Here is a 27,066-nt window from a genome sequence, read left to right as displayed (position 1 = left end):
ACGTAAAGCTATGTGCCCTTAAACTAAGGACACTAATAGTTGTCTTATAATGGGCATGTCTAGTAAAAATGTATTAAAAACATTTAAGACACTAAAAATAATGCTCATCTGATTGTTCAGTAGTCCTGAAATCTCTTAAAACATTCTGTTGCATGTCTAATTTGAATGCAGCCCAGTTTTAAGTAAGATCTTTTTTTAAAACATGTTGATACATAAAGGGTTAATATCAGTTCCAGCGTCTTAATACTGATGTTAACCCTTGGCTAACAGGAATTCTTGTGCCTTACAAGCATTCATTGGTGTAACATTATTTAAATGCTTTCTGATGTGAAAAAAACCCTCTGATCATAAAGTTGTAGTTATTTTTCACAGAGGAGGTGATATAATGCTTGTTTCCTGAACGAAGCTGTCGGTGATTATATAAAATAGATGCCTTTATTTAGTGTAATACACAGCTATGATTTGGCAATGGAAAATGTAAGGTTACTTGACATATTTGAGTGTTCTAAAAATCAGTGCTAATTCTTACCATATAAATCAACATACTGAGAAAAGCATTGAGAGAACGCTGTTGAGTCTAAAAGTGTTAAGAAGAGTGAAAAGTAGTATTTAAGGTTAAAACATCTTTTGTTCATCAGAAATTACTTTTGTAAAGGATGTTATGACAAATTATGGTTAACTGTCATCTCAAAGACCTTTCGCATAGAAAGAAGTCATGATGCAAGATAAATGAGGGTTTTTCAATGGAATTTACACAACCTAAAGAGAGTTGTATAAAGGTTTTCTGTCACTATACCATTTGCTTGATCCTGCAGTGATGTCAGCACAACATTATCATACTGACTATATATTGCTGTGGAAACACTTAGGAAATCACAGGTGAAGTACTGGGATTCCAGAGTATTGTCAAGGAGGAGAAGACTGATAGCTCAGAATATCTCCCAATTCATTAAAGTATCAAGGAGGACTGAAAATTCCAAATTTTCTTTTAACTGTAGTGTTGTGAAAATCTAGGGAGAATGAAGTAGTATACTAGATTCTGCCTTGTGAGACCATTACAGTAAAACAGAAGCTCTGAAGCATAAAAATTCTTTGGCACCTAAGAAGGTTCTTGTACAGGTTTTGTTTTTCTTATATTACCTGTGTCATTCAATTAGGTTGATAGCTCTAAAGCAGAGGTTCTTACTTTCAGGTGGAAATCTAAGTATCACTCCATAGTTGTCAGTATATTGAAGCAAAGAAAGCAGAGAATTTTTTCTTATAAAATTTTTGCAGCAAATTTAGAATTATGTTTAATATCTACCATTTTTATCATGGATGTCATTTCAGGTGTTTAGCAAGCATGGCTCCTGTCTGCGTGTGCCTACTCATCCTAGTGTATGTTGCTGTCAACAGTAGTTGTAGTGGTTTGTGCTTGTGGTGTTTTTCAAATGTAAATGTCACAGATGATTGCTACCGTTTATCAAATGAAAGACCTCTATCAAAAACTGTGCATTTCATACTTTTGTGTTCTAAAAATTTAATGGAATTATTAGTTAACTACATTTTAGAAAATATTTAAAACCTTTTTGTGGGGGAAGGATGGAATCCAGAGGGCTTATGAGTAACATTTTGCCCATTTAAAGTTGTTCCCTTAATCTAAACATTTCGCAGAGAATTTTTGTAAGCAGTTTAAAAAAAAAATCCCCCCAAAAAAACAAATAAACAAAAAAATCACAGGTCTCTAAAATCTGTGTTATACAGAGCGATGTAGTGCACACATGGTCACAGACTCCAAGGCAGTCTCTGTCCAAAAGAGATCTAATTCAGGGCAGAGAATTGCCCATCCCAAGGCTCAGGCCAGTAAAATCAGATTAAAATTCTATACCTGGAAGAAAATTGAGGGATTTTTTAAAATATATTTTCTGATGGAATTATTATAGAGATTGTTTAAACTTGCTGAAAAGTTTGAAATGTTAGTATTATATGAGACTTTGAACGTACACTCAGTACACTGTAAATATATCCTCTGCATATGTGTTATGCTTCAGTGTAAATTAAATCACTTGAGCTCTCAGGGTATAATGCTTTAAAGAAAACTTATTAAAAACACAGACAAAATTAAGGACAGAGCTGAGATTTGGTCAAATGCATGTTGATGCTTTCTATTTTTAAAGGCATTAAATAGGTTCTGATTATTCTGTACTCTATACAGTAAGTCTTTTGTATATTTGTGTTAATCTGACGTAATAGCATGCATGTAATAGTCTAACTCATACTTAGAAGCTCATATGCCTGATACTTAGTAATACAATTATCCCCATATTGTCAGCAAATAAGTTTTCCCTCTCCAGGTTTTCCATTGCTTTTGTAGCCTGCATTTAAATAGGAATGGACTATTAAGTGGAATTATCTCTAGATCTTAGCAGCTTTTGAAGTGAGAGTATTGACTAAAAATAAGTTTATGTAGGACAGCATACATCAAGTATACAGCTGTAAAGGGGAAAATGACTCTCAGGTTCACTATTGCCTCCTTCTTTATACAGTACAGTCTCTCTTTTTTTTTTTTTTTCCTTCTTTTCATTTAAAAAGTTGAGGAAACAACTAGAAACATTAAAGAAAAAAAGGTTAGTACATTTAGCCAAATAATAATGAAGCTGTGTTCCAATCATCTGCAGTCTCTTCACCCTTGTGTGCATTAATATATTCAGCTACACTATACTAAGCTATCTGCTGCTCTCCAAATGGAGCACATTTTAACTGTAGGAACTGTTAACTTTAGGAACTGTTCAATAGCTTTTTACATTTAAGTGTTAATCTACTATTTGGCAAATCTCTTCCTTTTGTTTTTAGTTCTAGTCAAGGCTATTGTCCTTTAAGGACAATAGCTTCAAATATAATTTTCATATTTGTAATATAAATACCATACTACACATTTGTTTCTAAAGAAATAAATAGTGTTTTAAATGTCTTCAACAGTTTTATTAGTAGTTCATAAATAATTGATCGGCAACTTTAGCCTCACAGTTGCTGTAACAAGATTTCTCAGAGAGAAATGCAAATATGAATACACACAAAGGTGTGGAGGATAGTGTAACTGAAAAGTAAGAAAAATTATTGCAAAGTAAGAGTGGTTTTTTTTTTTCAACTCATATCTGTCTTCAAGAGTAATTGATGAAAAAACATCTTTGACTTCAAAAAAAATCCTCTCTTTTCCCATAGTGGTCATAGCAGTAGGGGAGCGGTGAAGATGACTTTTCTCTCCAGAATAATTACTCATCCTAGCTAGCTGGGAATTTACATTTTCTCCTAAGCTGTTCTGAAGACAATATGCTTCTGCATATTAACAAGTAGTTTAATTGCAAATAACTGTTAAACCACTGAGTTAATTCACTAATATACAAAGTTCTATATACGGTTTCTGTTTCAGAAGCTGTTCTAAATCACGAGCCAAAGTCAGTTTTAAGCATGTGCTACTTGCATCTGTTGTTATCCTTAAACTCGATTAAGTTGTGTGCTGAAAGAACAGATAAGTCAAGTAACAGCTATGAATGACCAGTCTTGCAGTATGACTGTTAAATATTTAGATTGGATTTCATAGTGTACTTGATGAGCATACGTGCAAGCTCTTCAGGACAGCAGTAGGCCTTGTGGGTTAAAAAATAAGCAAATTGTAGTCTCTTTAGACTGGAGTTTGAAACAGCAGTTTGGTCACCAGTTGTATTGGTAACAGTCCCCATAAATAGAAAGTCAACATGTTTAATGGTGGTTAGATACATTAATAGCAGGATTCATAAAGAAATATCACCAGATAAATAAGCAGATATAATGAACTTTGCAAATGATATTGACAGACAATAGGAATAGCTTTCTAGCCAAAAGGAGAGAGTGCTGATAGCACTCCATGCTCTCATATGAATGTTGGAAGGGCTGATAGGATAGGGCAAAACTCTGCTGGTGAAAACCTGAAGAATTCCTGGAACAAAGAGTAATTATCCACAAGAGAAAGCAGGACTACTTTCTTGCTGTTGTCCCTGTTTTTGCCAGGGTCTGCAGGCAGGTCATCTATGTAGCATGTGCAGTATTAAGATGAGTATCACTTTACCTTGAGAGGCTCACCAATAACACAGATTTAAAATGTCAGTATTCAAGAATATGAGGAGAACTTAAGAAGAATATAAAGGAGCACATAATTGTTCCAAATTAAGTTCTTCTGAATTAGGTCATCTGAGATGATTGTCAGTATAATGGTACTGTTATAGTAAACTAATGAAGCAACCTGGAGTATGCACAGTTATGCTTGTCTAAAGAAAGGTAGCGTAGATTTCGCCCAGCACACATACACTGATGGTAGGTACAGTTATGTCAGGATAACCTTATTCCCAGGCGACCATAAGACTCGTAAAAGACCATACTTGAGAAATCTGTAGGTCTGAATTCTCGTTATTCTGTTATTGATTCCTTATGTTCCTGATAGTAAGAGAACCTCTCAACCTCAGTTTCTGTGGCTGCAAAGTAGATTGTTTACATTTTGTTTGTCATGTGTGGTTAATTAATTTCTGTGAAGTATTTTGCATATCACAAATAGATGTTACTTGCCTATAGGCAGTAGTGACTACTTTGGCAGTAATGCAGAGTGGTATTGCTGCAGAAAAAGACTTTTTGGGTTTGTTTTGTTTTGTTTTCGCCTACTGTGTTGGTGTTGTGAACACAAAGTGCCGTATGCCTTTTTATAGAGGGAGACTGCACTTTAGTCTCATCTTCTTCCCTGTCCCCTTCAATACACACAGGCGCCTTGTAGTTGATTAATAGTGTAAAGGTTAAGCAGGGCTATGGTTCTGCCTGTTTCTTGCTGTTTTGAGGGGACAGTCTGCATCTGCAAAGCTATCTCTGAATGGAGAGGGCTGCTGCTCTACAGCTTCATTCACTGGGATCCGAACAGAACGTCAGCAGCAATCTAGCTATTCTTTTTAAATACTGAAATTATTTCTTTAAGATGATTCAATTTCTTTCTTTATAAAAACAGAGGGCTGGATTTGATAAAATGAAAAAAAAATTGGGACTCTATGAGGATCTGATGTTCAGACATGTGACTAAAATACACCGCTTGCATTATTTAAAAAGCTGTCATTCTTAACCTGGCCCACTCCGCCCCCCTTCTACCTGACATGTTAGTTTTAGACTTGGGAATAAGATCCTTTATACGTGATGCTTCCAACTGACAAGTTTTATTTTGACAATGCTTTGTTATCAACAGTATCCTTGAAATCAATCCAAATTACCTGTTCACCATCAAGTTGATTGACAAAAGTCTATATTCAGACTTCCTATGGGTAAAAAGTTGAAGGAAGTGTCGTTGTGTCCTTTCTTTACAGAAGGACCGCATCAACAATTTCTTTTATTTCTAATCTCACAATCCGTAACGCTCACCAGTTTCCTACTCTATAACCATCTAGCATAAAGTCTATACTTCACTGCTGTAACATTTCAACTTGATTCCTTGTGCTTAGAATGGGTTAACCCATCTGTGTTCAACTTTATCATATAATTTATTTAAGTTAATAAACAAGCAAAGTGAAAATAAAAAATGCGGTCATGATGGTTTATTGGGAGACCTGGATAAAACCGGAACATCACTGAATGACAACTTGCAGCTCATCCAAATAATTGACTTAGTCCAATGTGCTTGTCAAAAGACTGTTCCTTATTTCCTAGAGTTTTAACCTACACTGATTTAAAATGGTAGGAACAACCCTATGCAAATCTTTACAAAAAGAAATGGGTGAGACCTATAATGACTCAAACTTGATTCCGTTTGTAGATATACAGTTTTAGAAAATGAGTATTTGACAGAGCAACGGTAGGCTGTAAACTGATGAACAGATCATATGACTAATATAGCTGAGATGGAACGGAACTCGCATGAGAGAACATAAATCTGCTCCATTTAGCAGATCTCTGTGTGTTTGTAACAGTACAAGTTTTTACTATGGCATCAGAAACTGGGTTTAAGTAAATTGAGTACTGGATTTGTAGCTATTTATAATACTTTCAGTTATCTGTGATAAAAAGCATAGGCTAGGCATTGGATAAAACATATATATGACTGGCTGTGAAATCAAGGTTCTTCTACAGAGAAGAATTAAACCTTATTTAAAATGAATGAAAATGTTTCAGATTCCAGTGATAACCTCGTTATTTCTTGATGTTTTGTAGATTGAGCCAGTAAACAAGCCTTCTAGCTTGTTTATACTTTGTTGGTTTGAAGTCTTTTCAATGAGAAGAATGTCCAAGTCATTTGAGTGAAGTTTAAGGGCACTTAAAAAGCCGTGGTTGTGTGGGCAGAAGCAGGCATTCACACTTCAAATTTTGTTCAATAAATGGTTACAAACATTCAGTGTAAGAGCTGAATGGTTAACAAGAGTTTCTACATCTAGAAACATGCCTTTGATATTGAAAAGTGTCCCAGGATGGTTCCTTCCTCTACTAATAGTATGTGAAAACAAGGCAGCCTTGGCTCTAGTGAGAGCTTTGTAATATTCTGAGAAAAGCCATTTGCATGCCTTGAAAATTGCATGCAGTCTCACTGAGCATTCTTTTGCTTCCAAACATTGCTTGCTCTCAATTCACTCTTAATACTCTGACTTCAGGCATAAGCCTGGAAGAAAAAGAAGTCACAAGGGCTATGCTGATGCATATATACGTTAAAAATGTGATTCACGTTCCACAAATATTTCACCTTTTATAAAATAACAGGCAGCAACTTTGGGAAGGATGAAGAATGTTGTCTATTCTTGTTCTGCTTGCTCTTGGGCTGCATCCCAATTTTGTTGTAACAGGAAAAGAAATAAGTCTGTTTATATCCTCTGTTCCGGGATTCTAGAAGCCAATCAGGCTTTTACCAGCTTTGCTTGGGCTCTATTCAATGTAGTGCATTTTGCTGCTGCAGTATGAATCAGTAGTTAGTGTTTATTATTGACCATAAGTGAGTATAATAGTAAGGTCAGTGAAGACAAACTCTGTAATGAAAAGACCAGATCTTGAGGTGTGTGAGCGAACCATAATGTTTCATACAGTGCCATGCTGTTTGCAGACAAGGAGGACAGTTCATATCCTTTACTCCTCTTAAGACACCACAGAGCAAATTTTAAACCTTCATATAGCCTGTATCTAAATAAACTTCTTATTCTGCCAAAGAATTTTTAGCTGGATTAGAAACGGAAATGGCCATTTTAAGTGCTACTACTTCGTTGGATTTTTCTGAGCTGTTTGTCTTGTTTCTATTCTGCAGCTATGAGACTGGGAGGTGAATGATATGCTGTACAAAAAAGTACATTTATATGTTTAAAATGCATTAACTACATTTCTGCAGAATACAAGCTTTTTTAATGGAATAGAAGCTTTCAGATACCTCATGAAATCTTTTCTTACTCTTCCATATTTTAGATCAAATTGCTTTCCTGTTGTAATGGCACCTGTTTTTGTCCTGAGACTTGCAAATCCTATTTGTTTCTCCCTCTTCCTCTCATTTTGTGTAGCTTTTTTTTTTTTTCTGTGACCAGAACAATGTAAAACTTAGTAACCTGGATGAGAATGTTCCACCAGTTGTCATTATGATTTTCTGTTATTTTCTATAGGTTTTTTTTTTTTCTTCTTAAAGAAGAGAAACCAAGAAGGTATGCCTGTTTTAAGTCCTGGTTTACCATAACATGTGTAACAGTCTGGTATAAAAAGAAAGCATCTATTTCTCAAACCACAGTAATGTGCATAATTCAATCTGAAGATAGAACAGTACTGCATGGATACAATACTGATTTGTTGCACAGAATCCTACCTTGCTCCAAAAGATGAACCAAGAGAGACCTTTCTAACTTCTGTTTTACTAGCTAGTAACAACTTGTTCCCTTGTCGGTTTTTTGACCACTGCTGTATATCATATGGATCTAAATTGAAATGTCATTACTCTGAAAGAAAGCAGACAGCATTAATACCAAATACCTCAGTTAAATTCAGAGAATTAAACTGGACAAAGAAGCCTGTAAATAAGTATAGCTTATTCGTTTATGTTAAAAATATTTGCCTAGAACTGCTTTCAGCTTCAATTGTTCATGAAAAATTCTATTCAGACCATTATGGGGAAAGTATAAATAAATACTTAACTCTTCTGTGTTTCCATTGTAACCCAGTTAAAACAACATCAGTATTATTGAATGATAAGTTTGTTTGGCAGCCATTGTAATGTCATTCCCTCCTTTTTAGACACTTCAAAAAGCCATGCGTGACAGAGTGAGATTTTGCAAGACATACAAAACCCCTTCAGGATTTGGTTTCGAACAAGCAGATGGGTGATTTTTTTTTTTTCTCCTGTCAAATGATACCAGAGCATCAGTAGTTTACATGTCTATAGTCTCTGTTGATGAAATATTTGCTGATGATCCTGTTGGAGATACAAATATTTGTCTGGATCAAAAATTGTGTTTTGTGGAAACAGCTTAATATAAATTACACTCCATGGTTTCTGCCCTCTTAAAGAGCCTGATCTCATCCTACATATATAAGATTTGCAAAGGAATGTTTACAAAGAAATCGGGAAATAGTACAAAAAGGAAAGAGAGTTGTCAGAGCAAAAAGGAACAAGACTTAACTCAGATTGGACAAACAAAGAATCCAAAATTTTCGAATACTTTAAAAAGCACTGTTAAAAAGATTGCCAAGTGTCCATCTGCTCGCAACTTATCAACTGAAGAAGAGGAAAGTAATAGAGAATTTTCGCTTTCTCCAACATTCAGTTACAGAGTTGCTATTGCCAATGGACTGCAAAAGCATATTTTTGTAACAAACAATAATAATGAAGATATAGTTCAAGATCTGTCTTCAAATGGTAGTTCATATTCTGAGTCGTTAAGTGAAGTAAAAAGTAATAGCAAGAAAAACGAATACTTATCACACACAATGCCTGTGAGACGCAACAGAAAAAGCTCAAGCAGCCTTGCACCGTCTGATGGAAGTTCGGATGGAGAACGCACTTTACACACACTGAAGCTGGGAGCTTTACGAAAACTAAGGAAATGGAAGAAGAGCCAAGAATGTGTCTCGTCAGACTCAGAACTAAGTACATGGAAGAAAACATGGGGCTTAAGAAGTAAATCTCTAGACAGAACTGGCCGTCACCAGAAATCAAATACTCTTGAACCTGGCTTTAGTTCAACAGGTTGTATTAGTCAAACCCATGATGTTATGGAAATGATCTTTAAAGAGCTTCAGGGAATAAGTCAAATAGAAACAGAACTCTCTGAATTAAGAGGGCATGTTAATGCTCTGAAACAATCAATTGATGAAATTTCTAGTAGTGTAGAAGTTGTACAAAATGAAATTGAACAATTGCGAACTGGATTTGTACAGTCCAGAAGAGAAACTCGGGACATACACGACTACATTAAGCAAATAGGCCATCCAGGAAACAAAGCAAGTCTTAGGTTTCTAAATGTGCCTGAAGAGAGGCTTGAAAAAACTGAAAGCATAGTTTACAAAATGTTAATAGATAAAATGGGGTTCTCAGAGGCACAAAGCACTATTAAAATTGAGTTTGCCCAAAGACTGGGGCAACAAAGAGACTGTCCAAATGCAAAGCCAAGACCCATTCTTGTTTACTTTGAGTCATCACAACAGAGAGATTTGATTTTAAAAAAGTCTTATAAACTTAAGGGAACTGGCATAGGAATTTCTACAGATATATTTTCCCATGACATAAAAGACAAAAAAGAAAGAGGACTACCTTCCTCTCAGACATATGAGAGTATGGATATGAAGCTTTTAACGGTGGAGACAAAACCTAAAATGCATGACTGGGAGTCACCTGACAGTGATAAAGACTTGGAATCAGATATAAATAAGAACAGTTATGCAAAGATATCTAAATCAGCACTTCAAATAAAAACAAGCACTACAAAGGGGAGTATCGAGTCCCCAAGTACTAAAGACCTTAATAGAACTGCTGATAATAGCACCTTTTCAAACAGAAGAGATTACGGTAATCAGTCACCAGAATTTGACAACATGGAAAAACAATCGAAGACCTATTATTCAGACATGACTCCTCTATGGCATTTACAGAATGACTTTGCAACACCAAAACTTAGCCGTTCAGAGTCAGATTTCTCAAAATTGTGTCAGTCTTACTCTGAGGATTTTTCAGAAAATCAGTATTTTAGCAGAACAAATGGCAGTTCACTATTGTCTTCCTCTGATAGAGAACTTTGGCAGCGAAGGCAAGATGATTCTACAAACTGGTATGGCAGTTGCCAGGAACAGACTTTTGTCCAAGATATGCAGCGGTATCCAGAGCAAAATGAAGTAGAGAACACAGAAACTGTTGACAGTGGAGTAAGCAATGGAATAATATGTGCATCTGGAGACAGAAGTCACTATAGTGATTCTCAGCTTTCTTTACACGACGATCTTTCCCCATGGAAAGACTGGAATCAGTTGGAACAAGGGGCAGATTTGGGCCTAGACTCATCCACACAGGAAGTTTTTGTGTATGATATGAGCAGCCCTTCAGATCAACAGACAGATTTTGGAAAGTGCCAAAGTTCTGACCTCCAGTATGATACTGAAAGCTACGATTTTACCCTTGATGGTACTTCTCCATCATGTCCAGGCCTTGATAGCGAATCACAAAGTCAGTGGACTGGTCAATATGATGATTATCAGGAAACAAATTCTATCTCCTCTTATCAGAATCAAAACAGATTGCCTATGATGTACCGAAGTCAGAGTGAACTACAAAGCGATGACTCGGAAGAAACAGCCCCTAAATCGTGGCATAGCCGATTAAGCATTGATCTTTCTGATAAGACTTTCAGCTTTCCTAAATTTGGATCTACTCTTCAACGTGCTAAGTCAGCTTTAGAAGTAGTCTGGAATAAAAGTACACAAAGTTTAAGTGGGTATGAAGACAGTGGATCATCTTTCATGGGAAGGTTTAGAACTTTATCTCAGTCTACTGCAAATGAATCAAGTACAACACTCGATTCTGATGTTTATGCTGAGCCTTATTGCTACAAAGCAGAGTATGAGGAAGACTTAATTGAACCACCTGGTGAGAATGAAACAGACTATGTAGAAGTAATGGAACAAGTCCTTGCTAAACTAGAAAATAGAACTAATAGTAGTGAAACCAGCGAGCAGGTCCAAGAATATGAACTGGGGCAGCCTTCGTATGAAACTCCATATGCAATACTACCAGAGGAGCAATATGACACACAGTTTGACAGTGTGGTCAGTGAAGGGATATTAGAAGTTGAAAGTGACATGGCTGCTGACATAGAAGTAATGGAAGATGAAAATCAGAATGTCCCAGAGATGCTTACTGAAACTCCAAAGAAAAAAAGAATACGACCATCATTTAAAGAAGCTGCTTTAAAAGCATACAAGAAACAAATGAATGATTTGGAAGAGAAGATCCTTGCTGGAGGTAATGGTATTTTAATATTGTCTTTTAAGTAAAACATTGTTCTTACTAGAGTTGAACATCAATTTCTATATGGTACCTGATCCTGCTTCCATTGAATTTGGTGACAAAAATTCTGCTTATGTCTGGTTTTGTTCATAGGGTGAAATAGTCCCATGGAAGTCAAAAGGCTAAAATTTTACAAGTTTATTTTGAAGGGATTTTCTGAATATGTTTAGTCAAACATGTTTGTAAGCAATTGTATTGCTTTGAATTTCTGTAACTTGAAAATTTAAATTTCACAAGATTTAAATCTCGTAAAAAGAACTAAACAGTACACCGTTCTTGGTTTTCTTATAGCTTTATAAACGTATTCACAGGAGGAATCCAGTGTTCAAATATTACAGTGCTTTCTTGAACAGTTTTCAAGGCATGGTTGGTTCTATATTCATCCTGATCAGCAGTGTTCTGCATCCTGTATGCAGAACTTGTTATGTACTTGTGAGAGTGCAAGTCTAAACTGATTTTAATTCTGTCCTTAATTGTACTCCCAGTAAGCCCTCAAACAGGTAGTCAGTCCCCAAAAATGGGAAGAGAAGGGTGTGGAGGAAAGAGAAAAGAAGTGTAAATGGTAGCATCCATGTATGAAGAGGTGGTAGAAAGGAACTTAACTCACAGAGGGTGTTGACACAGATTTATTCATTATCTTCTATGTTAACAGACTTCAAAGCAGACAGTCATATATATATAACTTTAATACCTCTAGTAATACACAAATATGGTGATTTTCAATATTAACATACACTGTAATGCTAACATTATAATATTGCATGTGCATTTAATTGGGAGCACATAATTACTGTAGCTAGCCAGATGGTAATTGTCACCTTGACTGAATCTTTGCTTTATCTGCCTTGAAAAAATAATTATCCGATACATTCATTTTAAAGATGAAGAATTGTGCCTTTAGCCAAAGTTTGTCTTTAGTAGTAATAAGCATCCAAAGCTTGAGCTAGTATAAGGTTTCTTTTGTACATGGACAGCTGCTTTTACAATAAACATATAGTCAAGTTGAAAGTATGTTATACAAGCAATTAAATATTGCTAATATGAAAGTTTATTTTAAAGTCTATTTTTACATTCAAATAAAGGCACTAGATTGTAGATTTGCATTTTGCAGATATTTTTCTCCAGTACTGTGTTAGACACTAGATGGTGTATGTATGAAGAAACAGCTAGCAATAGCTAGTATTTTCATGACTTTTTAATGATTTTATGAGGTATGGGAGAGGGGGACCACAGTCATTTTACCTAGTCGTTGTTGTACAATAAGAATATAAATGTCTGAGGACCTAATTAAAGAAAGCACACAGAGAGGACCCAAAATAGTGAAACCCAAATTGGTTCCACTATTTAAAGTCTGTGCATTTGTATACATTATTAGATAACATAGGCTGTTAGAAAATGAGAACTAACTTTGATGTTACATCTCATGCAATCAGTTCTGTGAATTAAATGTATTTGTTCTTCTTTTAACCCAGTAGGTGAATTACCTCTTTCAGTCTCTTAGTCTATTGACATTTTTTTCTGCTGAATTACTGAAGCATTTCTTATACTATATTTACAGAGAAACCAACTGACGCCAAGGCCAGTTTATGAAAAATGTGTTATGGGGTGTAGTCTATGGGGCATAAAGTGTCTGCGTGGTTATAAGATGTCATACTAGGACCTCTATTTTTGTTTCCACTGAAATAAATGAGAAGGGAATACAGCAAAAGGTTAAAAGGAATTTACAGATGAACTGCTACAACACTACTCAGATTATTCTGAAAACAGTATGTATTGACTTTCGAGTAGCAGTTCTGTTTTCTCTTTGTGCTTTGTTTTCCACACTAACAAGGAGGATGTGTTTCAATCAGGGATTCTGCCTCAGCAGTCACTAACTGGTTTGTTACAAATGTATCTTCAAGTCCTGTAGCATACCTGGCAATACTTATTAACAAAACAGTCTCTCATGTTTTGTATCTAATGGATGAATATGGTATTTTACCTTTTAATGTCTGCAGAACACCTAACAATTCTTCAGAATTTAAAACTTTCAAAATATATTTCCTAGCTGGAATAGTCTACTAAAAGAATACATTAACTGAAAAACTTCTGCTGCTGAGTGACATGCAGTGTTATTGGAGTCAAATCTTTCTTGATTTTACTTTCAGTGAGCTGGATGACTGATATTATAGACACTCTGTTCACAGATAATGGAATCCACAGATGGAATCTCCATCCTTGGAGATATTCAAAAGCCATCTGGGCACAGTCCTGGGCAATCTGCTCTAGGTGACCCTGCTTGAGCAGCGTTGTTAGACAAGATGGCCTCCAGAGGTCACTTCCAGCCTCAACCCTTCTGTGATAAGGAATTACATTTTTTGAATACTTTGTATGCAGCCTTTGAAGAAGGATGTCTTAATGTCAGTTTGTCCTCTAAGACAAAACAAGTTTAACTTCTGTTTATTACTTGAATTGCACAGCAATTTTGATTTAGTATAGGAAACAACATTTTGTAAATCAGTTCTTAAAGGAGTTCTACAAAACACAAAATGTACAGTTTGTAGCTTCTCAGTTTTCACAACATGCCCCCTTTTCTTTATGTGTGGATTCATGCATGTCCAGAGAATACTTAATTTATCATTTAAGCAAGTAGTAGTGTGGGGTATTATATTTTCTTTTTAATATTTGCAGGAGCAGCACTAACTTTAAAGAAAAGTGACAGCTGATCTAGGGTTTACATGACTCTTATGAATTCTCCCCCCCCCCCCCCCCTTTTACCCCTGTAACTGATTCACAGTCAACTTCTGATTTCTTATGGAAAAGTACTAGTTGCAGATCAAGTTCCTTGAATTAATCTTCATTATATAACCAAAACATAACCTATTGTTTAATTAATTGTTTCATCTCTCCATGTAGGCAGCAGCAGGTAGACAGCAATCTGGCCAACCAGAGATATAGCCAGATAATATAGTAGTGTTATTTCTCCAATTTAGTACAAAAGAAAGGTTTAGAATGCTATTATTTTCTTTCTAGTAACACATGAGGCAAGGTCATTGAAACTTTGGTACATAAATAATTTATTAGTGCACAAGAGCCCCATCGGATAGTCCTATTCTCTGTCTCTGGCTGGAGAGAAAAAAATACACTGTGGGTTGATTGCTCATGTATTATTTATTACAAAGTGTTTTTGGAGACATACTGGAATGAAAGTTAATAGGGTATATGGATGAGAGGAGACGTGAGCGGTACATGAGTAATCCTCAGATTTAAAGTTCTGTAAGGACATAGAGGCATTGTGATGATGCATGTATATTAATGGAAGGATTGATGGTTTTTTAGAAAAATATCAGAGAAATGCTAGCCAGTGGTTTGTTTCTTTGTACATTGTAATCAAGAATAACTCTTACCCTTTCATTTAGAGTTCCAGTCCTCACTCATTATTGTCTAGCTTTATTTTTCCCTAGTGGCTTCTTTCATTCCATCCCGATCTTGTTATCTTTTACAGGTGCCTTAGAACAAGTGTCATTCTCTCTCGTGATGAAACTATCACTCTGGATAAGCTTCCAGAGTTGCATGCACTCTTCTGAGTTGCTTTTAATGATAACATAGACTCTTTCTACGAATGGTAGTTTACCAGCAATAGCTTCTTGATCAAGTTGATGAAGATCTTACTGATCGTTTGGTGACTGGTCAGATTTTAAAAAGCCTTTGGTCTGAATTTGTTGCCACAGAGTAACCTGTAGATCATTTATGGTGTCAAGAAGGGTGAACTCATCTTACTCCATACATACAGTGGCAAGTCAGATTACAGGGGCCAGGGATGGGAGTTGCCTCTTTAACAGTGGATGAAAGTGGGATTTCTGTTGTTTCATAGGAAGGATTTGTATTATGTTTAGTGGTGTCTGACTGAAGAACAGAACTTAGATATCAGTATCAATACAGCCTGATGTATACGGATGCATGAAGGAGGAAATGTGATGCTAACATTTGAAACCAAAGGAACCAGTAATGCATTACCGCACTCCCCTTGCAGTGTGGTTATTTGGTTCCACATTAAGAAAAGCTGCCAGCAAAGTCAGTATATTACTAATGCATATTTGAAACTCTGTCTATTCCAACTACACTCTTTTGAAAGAAGTATATTTTTTTTTTTTTATTTTGACAGCTTTTCTAGCCTTTTTACAATAACTGTTTGCTGGAACTGCCCGAGTCAGCTGTATTTTCCCAAAGACTATAGGCTTTATAAGTCAATCTAACCTTGTCTTGGGGTACTCAGGCTTTTGTTTCCTTTATGTCTCACCTCCATCATGTTTGTTTTTAATACACTTGTATAGGTGCACAGTTACTAGTAACTAATAACTATAGTTAATATTGTACCAGTTTTGTTACGTGAATATAAATCTAGATTTGGACTTGAAAAGATCAGTGCTGTGGCCCATATGAAAATCAGTTGATCTGGTATTGTTTAGTAAATGAATCAGTCATTTTATAGCCATTCAGGTGGAACAGGATAAATAAAACCATTACGTTGGTCATGGCAATTGCATATTGGTTGGTGGTGACTATAATGGGGAAGTAAGAAGCCTGTTAGAAGATAAATTGCCTTTAAATATTAAAGAGTTCTCCTACACTCAATCTACATTAGCTGTGTTGGGAAGTGGGCTTTAAGAAAGGACCACCGTTTGTAGAAAGAGAAATGAAAAGTAGATGTATATCCCATCTTATTTTTTAATTGCTTGAGGTAACTATGTTGACTGATTAAAATATTGTGAATTGTGTTTGGGTTTGCGGGGGCTTTTTTCTTAAAAATAAAGTTCCTTCTCAGGCTGCTGGTGCAGATTGGGTAAGGGAAGGATGTCTAGTCAGATGGCAGAATTCTAGTTTAGTGTATAAAATACTACAGCAATTAATAAAAATAGAACATGTATATTTGCATGTATTATGCCAAACTGATCTGTTAATTCCTTCATTGACCAGTAGTAACAGCTAATGCCAGTCAGTCTTGTTCATACCACAGTATAAAAGATGTTATTGATAAGTCATCTTTTGCCCTTTTTAATTAGTCTACCATTGTCATAACAAAAGTAACAGTTTGTCGTCTTGTGGAAATTCTTTGAAATCTGTAAGACCCCTGTGTTGTCATTACCACCTCATTTCTTCAAGTATTTTGTTGTTAAAAAATTAAATACAAACTGAAGTTTATACTTATCCTTTAGTGAATAAAGGTGTCGTGGCACTATTGAAAGCCTAGGTGTAATTAAATCCAAACAAGCTGTTTTGAACTAATATAGCTTTAAGTTGATACAGCTTTGACATACTTTATATGGCTTTAGCTGTATTTCACCATAAATGCTCACCAGAAGCCCTCACTGGAAGGCTTGAAGCAGAGTTGTGGCTACACTTTAAGTTTCCTTTGAGTTTAGCATCACTTTGTGCAAAATAATGAATTTTTTTTTATTTTGCGTGATCTCTTTGAGATGCTTTTCCTTCACTGAGCCCAATGACATTTCTCATCTTTCTAATCTCAGGCATAGTCTAATGGGGGGGAGTTAATGAATGAGTATACTGCAATTAGTCTTTGCATCATTGTGAAAGAATAGCTCAGACAGGAACACTTTTACTTAATAAAAGTTAACAGCAATACCAAGCCCCAAAATTTTCTGTTTTGTTTCAAAATATTGAAACTACAGTATTCAGTGATACAAGGTTTTGTTTGTATTCTACCATATCCCTAACAGATTTTTTTTTTTAACCTGGAGTGACGAAAGACTTCATTAATATAAGGATTTATTGTGTATGCTGTGTGGCTGATAGAGTTGATCTGTAATGTTTAAAAAAAATATATATATTCACGTAATGTATGAGGTATAAAGAGCTGGATTTGGGGACATAATACTTTTCAACAGAAGTTGATTCATCTATTGCTCTTCTCTTCATATGTAAATAATGTAAACAGGTAGATTACAGAGACTTTTCATCAGTGTAAATTCCCTTCCATACTTACATCAGAAGACAATGACAATGAAACAGATGTATTGTGTAAACAGGCTGGGGAAGAAATGGATACCCTTGCTATACACTTGAATAGATGTGTGGTACTGAGGAAACAAGATTTATTGCAAGTTAAGGAATTTATTTTGGTGCTGTATTGGGGATGACAATGAACTACAGAATTTAATAATACAGTTTTTCCAACTATCTTTTTTTTTTTTTTCTTTCCTGACTTCATGTTTGTGCCTGCCTTTTGGTCAGGTAAACAAAATGATGGATATCTTTAACTTTTTTTTTGGTGGGGTAAGAAGCTGAAGCGGGGGGAAACTAAATACATTTTCAGATGATATGGGTAGGAATTGATAAATACAATATATTCCTGCACTCAACCTGCTTAGCTAAAATTCTGGAAAATCCTTTTTCCTATGTATGTATGTATGTGCACTCTGGAAATCTTCCAGTAATGTTACAGGAAGTAAAATAGAGTTCTAAAGAATTATTAACAACTCTATTGAATTCAGTCAAGATGTTGCAGATGAACCAATATATAACGATTTGACTGAGTCTCTCTTGCATATGCTTGTATTTCATGCACACAGAGTCTATGCTTTTTTTTTTTCTTGCCACTGGTTTCACTCTAGAGTCAGGCATAAGTCTTTATATCCTTCTCTTCCTGCTTCTCTTCTGTCCTTTGACGGGGAAAAGGGATATCAGAGATTTAAGACAGTAAATGATAGTTTGTTCAGCTTGAGATTAATAGAATTGTAGAACGGTTGCTTTAGAAAAATTATGTGAGGAAATCTAATCAGTTAATGATAAAGATAATATGTCCATCTTTTGTCTGTGAAGAAAGAGCAAGTAGTTACGTTGGCTACCTACTCTAAAGTTTGGACTTCATGAAAGGATGGTCTGCATCAGTTGCTTGCTGCTACTATGTGTTCAGTCCATCAAAAGAGGGATTAGAGTAAGGAAAATTATACCGAGAGTAGTGATCATCATCTTAGAGACTTTTACCATTCAAATAAAAGCAAACCCCTATCAACAAGAAGTTATGTTTTTTCCAAGATCTGTTAAAAAAATAATCCAAGTTTTAGAAACCTTAAGTGAATTTTTTTTTTAATGGTTTAATATGTCTTTCAGAAAACATAATAGTGTTCTTATGGCTGATTGTATTTTAATTCTGTAGTTACAGGCTTCATGTTTATGAGAAAATCTTAGACTGTAATACTGCATCTCTTTGAAAAAAGGATAGTAACCAAATAAATTGAAGATCAACAGTTTAATTTAGCATAGTAACTCTTACTGAATCAGTGTGCATTACATCAGGAAAATGTGTGTCACAAATACAATTGTGTAATAGCTTGGGAATCAAAAAAAATTTCTATTGTTATCAGATGCCCTTTTGCTGGAATAGCTATACCTATTCTTTAATCATCAAAAAAAAAACCCCAATCCCAAAAAACCCACAAAACACAAAACCCCCTACATCCTTAATCCGTAAGGTTTAGCAGAAATCATCCATATTTTGGCTGTTTATTAAAAACAAACAAACAAAAAAACCACAAAACAAACCACCCCAAACCACTTCTGTTTAGAGAATGACTTCCTTTTTTAGGAAAAGTAATTCATTAAAACTGCTAGTTTCCTTCACAAAAGAAGAAAGTCTCTACTACTCTACTCCTTACGAGAACAGGAGACTATTTAATAATATTTTTCACTGACTTCAGAATTAATGTAGATTGACTAATATTCATGCAATTTGCCTGCCCTTTTTGTGCCTAAACAGATTTAAAATAAATTTGCTAGAGCTAAGAGAAAACCGGAGCGTTCCAAGGATTTATTTATACCGGTTCTGTGGTGGAAATGAACACAAATCAATATTTTATCACCAAGATTAAGAAATATTTCCTATTTTTATTTCTAAAGCATATAAGCTTTTTCTTTAGATCACTGTATTTTAGAAGCAGAAATAATGCTGCATCATTTTATAATGCAGCTTCAGGATAAAAGGAATCTTGTTAAAGCAACTGGCTGAAAAAATATCTAGACATGCATTTAAAAAATGTAATGACTTGGAAAACATGAGTTCATAAATATGCTCAAATCTTCTTCTGATCTATGGGGGAAGTAGAATATTACAATAAAGTGTGAAACTAAAGAGATTCTCTGTTTTGCTGCCAAAGTGAAATTCTGACTACTTTCATGGGACAGGTGCCAGACTTTTTCTTTATGCACATTTTCCAGGTGATCAATGGAGCACCTACACTGTTGTGTCTGCCTGGGACTCTAGGAGAAAATATCTGAAACCTCTCCAGTTCCTGCTGATGTAAAATTATTGTTGAAACTGATGAAACTTTGTCAACCATGAGATTTGCCTCCTTGATCAGTACAGAGTATTCTTAAGATAGCTTGCATGATCAGAAGTTTTGGTGAAACGGAAAATAAAGACAGGATTGATTGATATATAAATAATTCTAGCAAAAAACAGATGTATACATACAGACACCTACACTTTTATATTGTTTAATACATACCCTTTTTGTAAGAGAGTTTTCTTCTGCACTTGCCTCATGTAAAACTCTTACTCACTCCACGGAAAATTTAACTAATTTTCAATTAAAACCTATTTAAAGATAGGGTTTTCCAGGTAGCCCATGTCTTCTAATTGTGTTGCTGATAGAGCTGTTTAAAAATGTCCTTGATACTATGGTAAAGAATATGGTGTATAAAAAGATGCAAGTTAACTAGAAAAAAAAAAAAAAAACTCCTGTTGAACACAGAAAAGACTGTAATCTGTTTTCACTAAACAAGTAGTGGTAAAGAGCAAGCTGCTGACTGATATGCTAGTAGCTTCTCTGGAGTTGACTACTGAAACTAGTTGGACTTGTTTATGTTACACTGGAATCTCGGAGATGCGATGTGAGCAAAACATCTTTTTGACTCCGATTCTTCTCTTTGAGAAATGAGGTTTCTTCATCAGAGGCCAAACAGCAGCAAGTGATTTGTCAATGCTATCACAGATTTGTAAACTCTGTATAGCTCTAGGTATCACCAGTGTAATTGCAGCCTCACCAAAGGAACTCTTGTCCATCAGCTGCATATATACCAAGATGGAATAAGGAGAGAGAGACATGATGAACGTATTATCAAATGTAAAATAAACCAGGAGAGAAGAATATGTATAAAGTAGATGAGTAAGAACTAAAGCAGTTTTTAATCTTAACCTGCAGGTCTTCCGGTTCTATTTAGCACAAACAGGATGGGGCTGATGCTTCTTTGTATCCCTAAGGCAGGGAAGGTATTGCAAACAAAGTAGTGGAGTTTTGTTTGGGAACTTTAAAAGGCATGTTGGTTGAAATTTTCTGAATTCCAGTGTACCAGTCTATAGCTCTTAACATCTACGCATCTCTTTGGTGTTCATGTGTAATTATTCCAACTTATTATTACTTTCAAGCAGAGCTGAAACAAACAGCGTGTAATTTGATTTTGTTTCTACCTATACCATAAAAGCTAACAGTGGGGGAAATAACCATTTTTTAATGTTTTGTGAAGAAGGTCAGTCTCTTTGCTTTCATGAGAATTATCTTGAGACTTTTTTGAGTTGCTTCAGTTAAAAAAAAAAGGTAATTATATTACAAAAAAAAAATATGCTGAGCTTTATAGTATTTGCTACACAAATGCTACTTGGTATATTTTGTAACTGTGAGTAAGCATACGTTCTTGCCTTTTTTTTGACATCTAATATGTAACTAACATCATTAGCCATGGAGAAAAAAAATGTATTACTTGGTTATACTCTTTAATGCATTTGAAGTGCTGTTGCCACCTCCCTCCTTAGCTTTATCTCTCAGTAAGACAAAACAAACCAAATCCTTTCAGTCTATCCTCACAGATTGTTTTATGAATCTCTGCTTGTTCTGGCCTTTGTCATTCTCTTTCTATTCAATTTGTTTACTTTTTGTGTGATTCCAAAAACTGGAAAGACAACTTCAGCTCAAGTTAACAGGTGCCCATAGAGCTGAGTCATCTGTCTCACATATGACACATACTAATACTTTCCAGAATTACCGTAGCCTTTTTTGCACTAATATTACATCAACAATGCTTTCAATTTCAAATGTGCTATATGTTTTGTACTACTATCTAATCAATTTTTGCCATTTTTCATTTTTTCTTCCAAACATAGAACTAGTTTTTACAGTAGTGACAAGGCAGTGAAGTGAATTCAGTAATATGTGAAGAACATTTTGAATTCTAACTCCACCCTTTCAAATACTTGCAACCCATTCCAGATTGGTGTCTTCTGCAGACTCTATGAAATTCTGTTCATCCAACTTGCTGAGAACATTGGCTGAAATTGACCTGTATGATATTGGTTGATACCCCACATGATACTTCTGCCAAAAGAATTACTCCCAAATATCACAATACAACTGTACACTATTTTCTGCCAATTTCACCTTTACTGTATTTATCTTGCTTACATAGCGAATGTAATGAAAAATAGTTTTCACAAATCATATTAGCATTGTGGTATTTCAAGCCTTTTCTTTCTCTCATATCAGTTAAGCCAGTTTGCTTATCAACAGAAGAAAATCTGATTTCTCTGTCTTACCTCAGTAAGCAACGTTGGCTGATGTCATCTTTTTATTCTGTATGTGATTGTACATGTGACCCATTTTTTCTTCCACTGCTGTAAGTCTTGAAGTTAGTCTGGCTTATCTAAATTTTTTAGCCTCCTAGTTTGGGTTTTTTGAAGATAATTTTTAAAGTGTTTGAGACTATTTTACATGGTTCCTTAAATCTTAGCTAGGAAGTGGATACAACTCCAGGAGAAGAAACATCTTCATACCAACAGCAGCTATGAACAGCAGAGCCTGTGAAATATGTGGCTGTTTCCCAGACATTATGTTCTGCTCCTTTGTTCTTGATCCTAGGTGTATATATTGTTCTTGGTCTTTAACAGTAGGATATTTATATGACTTACGGGTTTGCCGCCATTAGCATTTCATTTTAAAACAGGGGTACGCTTTTGAAGCAAATCTCTTAGTCTTCTGAATTCATCACATTTGGTTTGATCACTGGAATGTCTGAGTGTGATCTAGATATTTTACGGATGCAACCAAGCCAGACGTTGCTTTCCAAGATCACACCTGATGTACTCTGCAACTAATGGGCTTTCAGTCCACAGGGCCAAAAATAAAACTGGTATGAAGTAAATGCCCCTGAAACGTTTGTGGTGTGGACACAGGTCTTCAGCACCAACTGCTTTGACCTTCTGATCTGCTCTTATGGCACTAAACTATTTGCTATTGCATGCGTATTCTTTGCCCAACATAGTCAGCAGCTCAGTCCTATGTCCCAGGCAGCCATTTAAAATTCCTGCTCTACTGTCACTTCTGTCTATGCTGTTACCACAAACCAACTTGCATGTCTCAGTGAAATCCTCATGTTCAGTGTAAGAAGCACCAAGGAACATGCTTTTGTTTGTTAGAGTCCTGAGGGACTACTCTCACAGCTGGTGTCAAACCAAGTGGCTGTTTGCTTACATTTCTTTGGAAGAGACACGATGGGACTTCAGCTTGCAAGTAAGACCATGATATAGTGGTCCAAGTCAAATATTTTGTGGCAATGTTGGCTGTGTGATATGGAAAGACTTGCAATAATCAATTATCCGTTTGCTTTCATAGGCTATAATTAATTACTTAGTTCCATTTACTGGTATCATTTGTATCAAAAGAGATAAAATATGCCCCTCTGTCCTTTATGGATAATGTATGCTTTACCATTCTGATGTGTTCTGGGGTCAGAATAGAGTGCTTAAAACGCACTCTGCATTTTACTCTCTACCATCACTCTGACAAGCCAGACACTGTCAAGAAAGCTTGGTCTTCAAGAGGACTGTAGTTTTTTGAGACCACCAAAAATTAAGAAGCACTAGTATCATACCACATTCTGTAATCAAATAGTTCTCTTGATAGTCAATAATTTATTTTTTTAGAGGTAAGTTTCAGAAGTAGGTAGAAGTATCTAGTAGCTGTTGAAAGACAATAGAAAACAAGAGCCATTAGAAGTCTAATGGGACTCAGTTTCTAAACACCAGAGATGTTTTTAAAGCATGTCCTCTTGTTTCAGATTTGCAGACCAGTTTATTAATAAAGACACAAATGCAGTTTTTATCTTCACCAAGCTGACCTCCTGTTTTGGCTCTCAATGTATCCGCTAGTAATTTTTCTACATCACTGCTAGTAAAGTGCTAGCGGCAATTCTTCTATTTCTCCTGTCAACCAAGCTTTATTCAAGTTTGACCTTCTCTTTGTCAGACAAGCATCACTCATCTCTTATGATGTGCTAGCTTTAATGTTATCTTTCAAGCGTTATACAGTATATCTTCCTAGAATATGCTTCAGCAACACAACATCCTCTAGGCTTACATACTGTAATATTCTGTTCTGTAGTGATAATATTAGCTTCTGGGTACAGCATTTATTATTTTAGCATGGCTTAATTTGTGTTATTGTTTTGGACAGGTAATCTACTTCTTCAATGTGCTGCTTTTATTTGACCCTGTTTTTCATCGTTTATTTCCCTTTCTTAGCAATACATACTAATTAGAATTGTCCAGCTCAGACTACAGACTACTTCTGACTACTGGTAGTTTACACATGTTATTTCCATGGACCAGCTGTATTGTTATCTAATTCCAGCAAGTATTATGTCTAAAGGACTTTAGGCATACTTCCAGGAATCACGTAATTATCAGTCAATTTGATGTTCTTGCAAACGTTTTGCAGAATTAAAGATTAAAATGGTACTTTGAGAGAATAATGAACTTTAAATCTTTTTCTAATTTGGTGTTATATGATTATGCACACTTACAAGAGTGGAAAATCAAGGTAGTATACATAATACCATTCTAATCCTAGGGTTTCCTAACAGTTTAGATTTTTATGACCTTATTACAGTTCTTATGCTATGGTGGAGGGGTAGTGAACTAAATTTTTGCAATAATTAAAGAAAGAGAAGTGTACTAGGATGATGCTCTGCTGCTCAGAAAAATAAAAAAGTGAAATAATGACACAAAGCTTGAAGGATGCTTATGACCGGGGCAGGGGGCGGAATCTTCTGAACCTCTTTGATATAAATATTTCTGCTGACTGATGAGACTATTGTCCAGTTGTATTTCTGATGGTATCATAAGCTACAAAAGCAAGGTCTGTCTTCGCTTCTTTATCTTGCTTACTAGTTTATCTTTCATGCTGGAAGAATCTGCCTTTTTAGCATCCTTTAGAGATTTTTTTTTTCCTAGGAAGTTTGGGTATAGAAGCTAGTTATCTTGTATGATGAATTCCTGTGTTGTGTGGTAACTTACAGATGGCAACATTGCTATTAAAAATGGATAAATCAGACCATGTGTTAATTTGAAAACAGTTGATAACAGTGTAAAGTTCCACTTTTATAAGATCTATTAGTTTTCAGACTGAGTTTGAATAGTAATTATGCAGCGTTAATAAAAACTTGTTGGAGATTTTACTTAGCCTTCTCAAAACCTTTAAACTGCTGTGTGGACAGAAAATAACTTGGGGGCTTATTTGAGGGGGCTGAAAGAATGCCAAATAAGCCTCCTTCACTCCACCCCCACCTGGGGACTGACTAACCTCAGTGGATACTTGTGAACCATTTTCAACAGAAGCCAGGATTTAGGGGTATGTTGAATGTTATACAGCCTTTTAATATCTGGAAATTCTTGTTAATGGAACCCTAAAGACTGATATTAACTATTGAATACTTTTAATTTCATGTTTACCTAAAGATTTATGTCTGTTTATGGGAGGCTTAGGGAGTGGTAGTAAAGAAGGAGGATTTGAGATAAGTGGTAAAGAATGGTACGGAACTGGAGAGAACTTTCTAGCTAAGCAGGAGCATTTTAATATATGGTTTGCTAAACATTCCTTAAGGTTGTCCTCTCCTTCCTAAAGTTTTTGTGTTCTATCATCGACTTTTAAGAATTCTGCATAGAAAATGAGCTTATTTGGAGAAATGTGATATGATAGTCGATCATCATGCTTTCTGTGCGGTAATTAATGATATGCTACCTTTTCTTCTTTGTATTAATTGTTACCATTATATAAATTTAAATGAACAACAGAAACCTTGTACTGCTACAGTATCCTTAACTAAGTTAAAATAGTTTTTTCCTCTTTTTACCAGTTGCCTAATTAAATATAATTGAGTTTGAAATTATCAGACTGCCTAAAAAAAGGGGGATTTTTCTTTTGCCTTCAATATTTGACATTTGTAAATATAATTTTCAGTAGTAAATAGCTAGATGACTATTCTACTCTTCATCGTTCCATTACACAGGTATATATTTGGTGTGCACTGAGCTGAAATAGCAACAATTACGGAACAATATCACTCCATGGATTTTTCCTATAATCCTAGTAAAACACCCTCTGGTTATCTAAAATGGCATATGGTATAGAGGGATAACATGAAGGCTATACTGGTATTTTGTAATGTAGTGAATTTTCACGTAAAATAAAAATCTAAGGAGAAACAAACCAATTGAAATAAAATAAGAAGTATCCCATGGGGTTAACTAAATGAACCAGTGTCTACATTGTTCTTAGTACATTCAAACTTTTTTAGGTTAGTTGTTTGCCATAGAATGTGTGGATGACAGAAATTAGTTATATGAAGATAAGCTCTTTTAAGTAAATCATTGTCATTCAGCGGTATAATCCGGATGTCTGGCCTTGTATCCCTAATTTAAAAATACATTCAGTGGTCTCTTACATAATCATGGTTCATTTCTTATCTACATCAAGGAATGTTGCTGTCTATTCTGGTAGCCTAATGACTGCTAAAGTGAATTGCTTGGTGACTGTACACTTCCTGATTTGGTGCTCTCATACACACAGAGAACACTTCCACAGTTCAGATTATTTCACTCATGGTGAGTTCAGAAGAAGCAATAAACAATGAAGTTTTCAAACTAATTTTGTCTCTGAAGATGCAGTCATTTGTCATAAAAAAAAAAAAAAAGATGCTGTCAAAATCTCCGTTTGGGAAATTTGCATCAGTTGTCTGCTTTATGCAATTTCTATTGAGAAAAGAGGCCATTAGACTGCGGCATTTTTTTTTTAAGTAGCAACTGCAAAGAAAAACAAGTTAAACCAAGAAGTGATACCTTTTTTCCCTTCCTAATTTTTGATTGTTGCTCTCGTTCCTAAGTTTAGGCAAAATTAGGTTCCAGTAAAGGAAGTGTAGTGAAATTAGATAAAGCTGGCTGAAACCCAAGAGAGGTAAAGAAAATTTCATATGTCCATCCCTCATGCTCTGAAATACAAAATTCCATTTAATGTGGAAGACAAGTCTCAATTTTGTATTTTTTAATATAACTTTCTAAAAAACTGAATTAAACATATAATTCATGTGATTCTTTGGGCAGCTGGTAGCAAAGTACCTGCAAACTATTTAAAAATTGCATTCCATATAAATAATACTGAGATTTATTATGCGTCTTTAAATGGCAGTATTACAAATATTGTTATGATTAGATATTCTAGAAAGAAGGTGTAGGTTACATGAAC

The 27,066-nt window shown here is 35.2% G+C and overlaps 1 protein-coding gene across 2 annotated transcripts in view; it reads left to right on the top strand.

Moving 5' to 3' along the window:
• Positions 1-8,487: 8,487 nt before the first annotated feature.
• Positions 8,488-27,066, top strand: part of UNC13C (unc-13 homolog C) — a 188,418-nt gene continuing 169,839 nt past the window's right edge. Inside the window, exon 1 of one of the 2 annotated variants that reach the window (XM_050903121.1) lies at positions 8,488-11,455. In XM_050903121.1, the coding sequence (XP_050759078.1) occupies positions 8,491-11,455 (2,965 nt within the window). In that variant the 5' untranslated portion in view covers positions 8,488-8,490. The remainder of the gene's footprint in view (positions 11,456-27,066) is intronic. The other variant, XM_050903120.1, reaches the window with a different exon arrangement.

This window comes from Gymnogyps californianus, chromosome 11 (assembly GCF_018139145.2).
Source record: "Gymnogyps californianus isolate 813 chromosome 11, ASM1813914v2, whole genome shotgun sequence".
Classification (NCBI taxonomy): Eukaryota; Metazoa; Chordata; class Aves; order Accipitriformes; family Cathartidae; genus Gymnogyps; species Gymnogyps californianus.
Note: the sequence above shows the minus strand (reverse complement) of the source record. Positions and strands in the feature narration are given on the sequence as shown.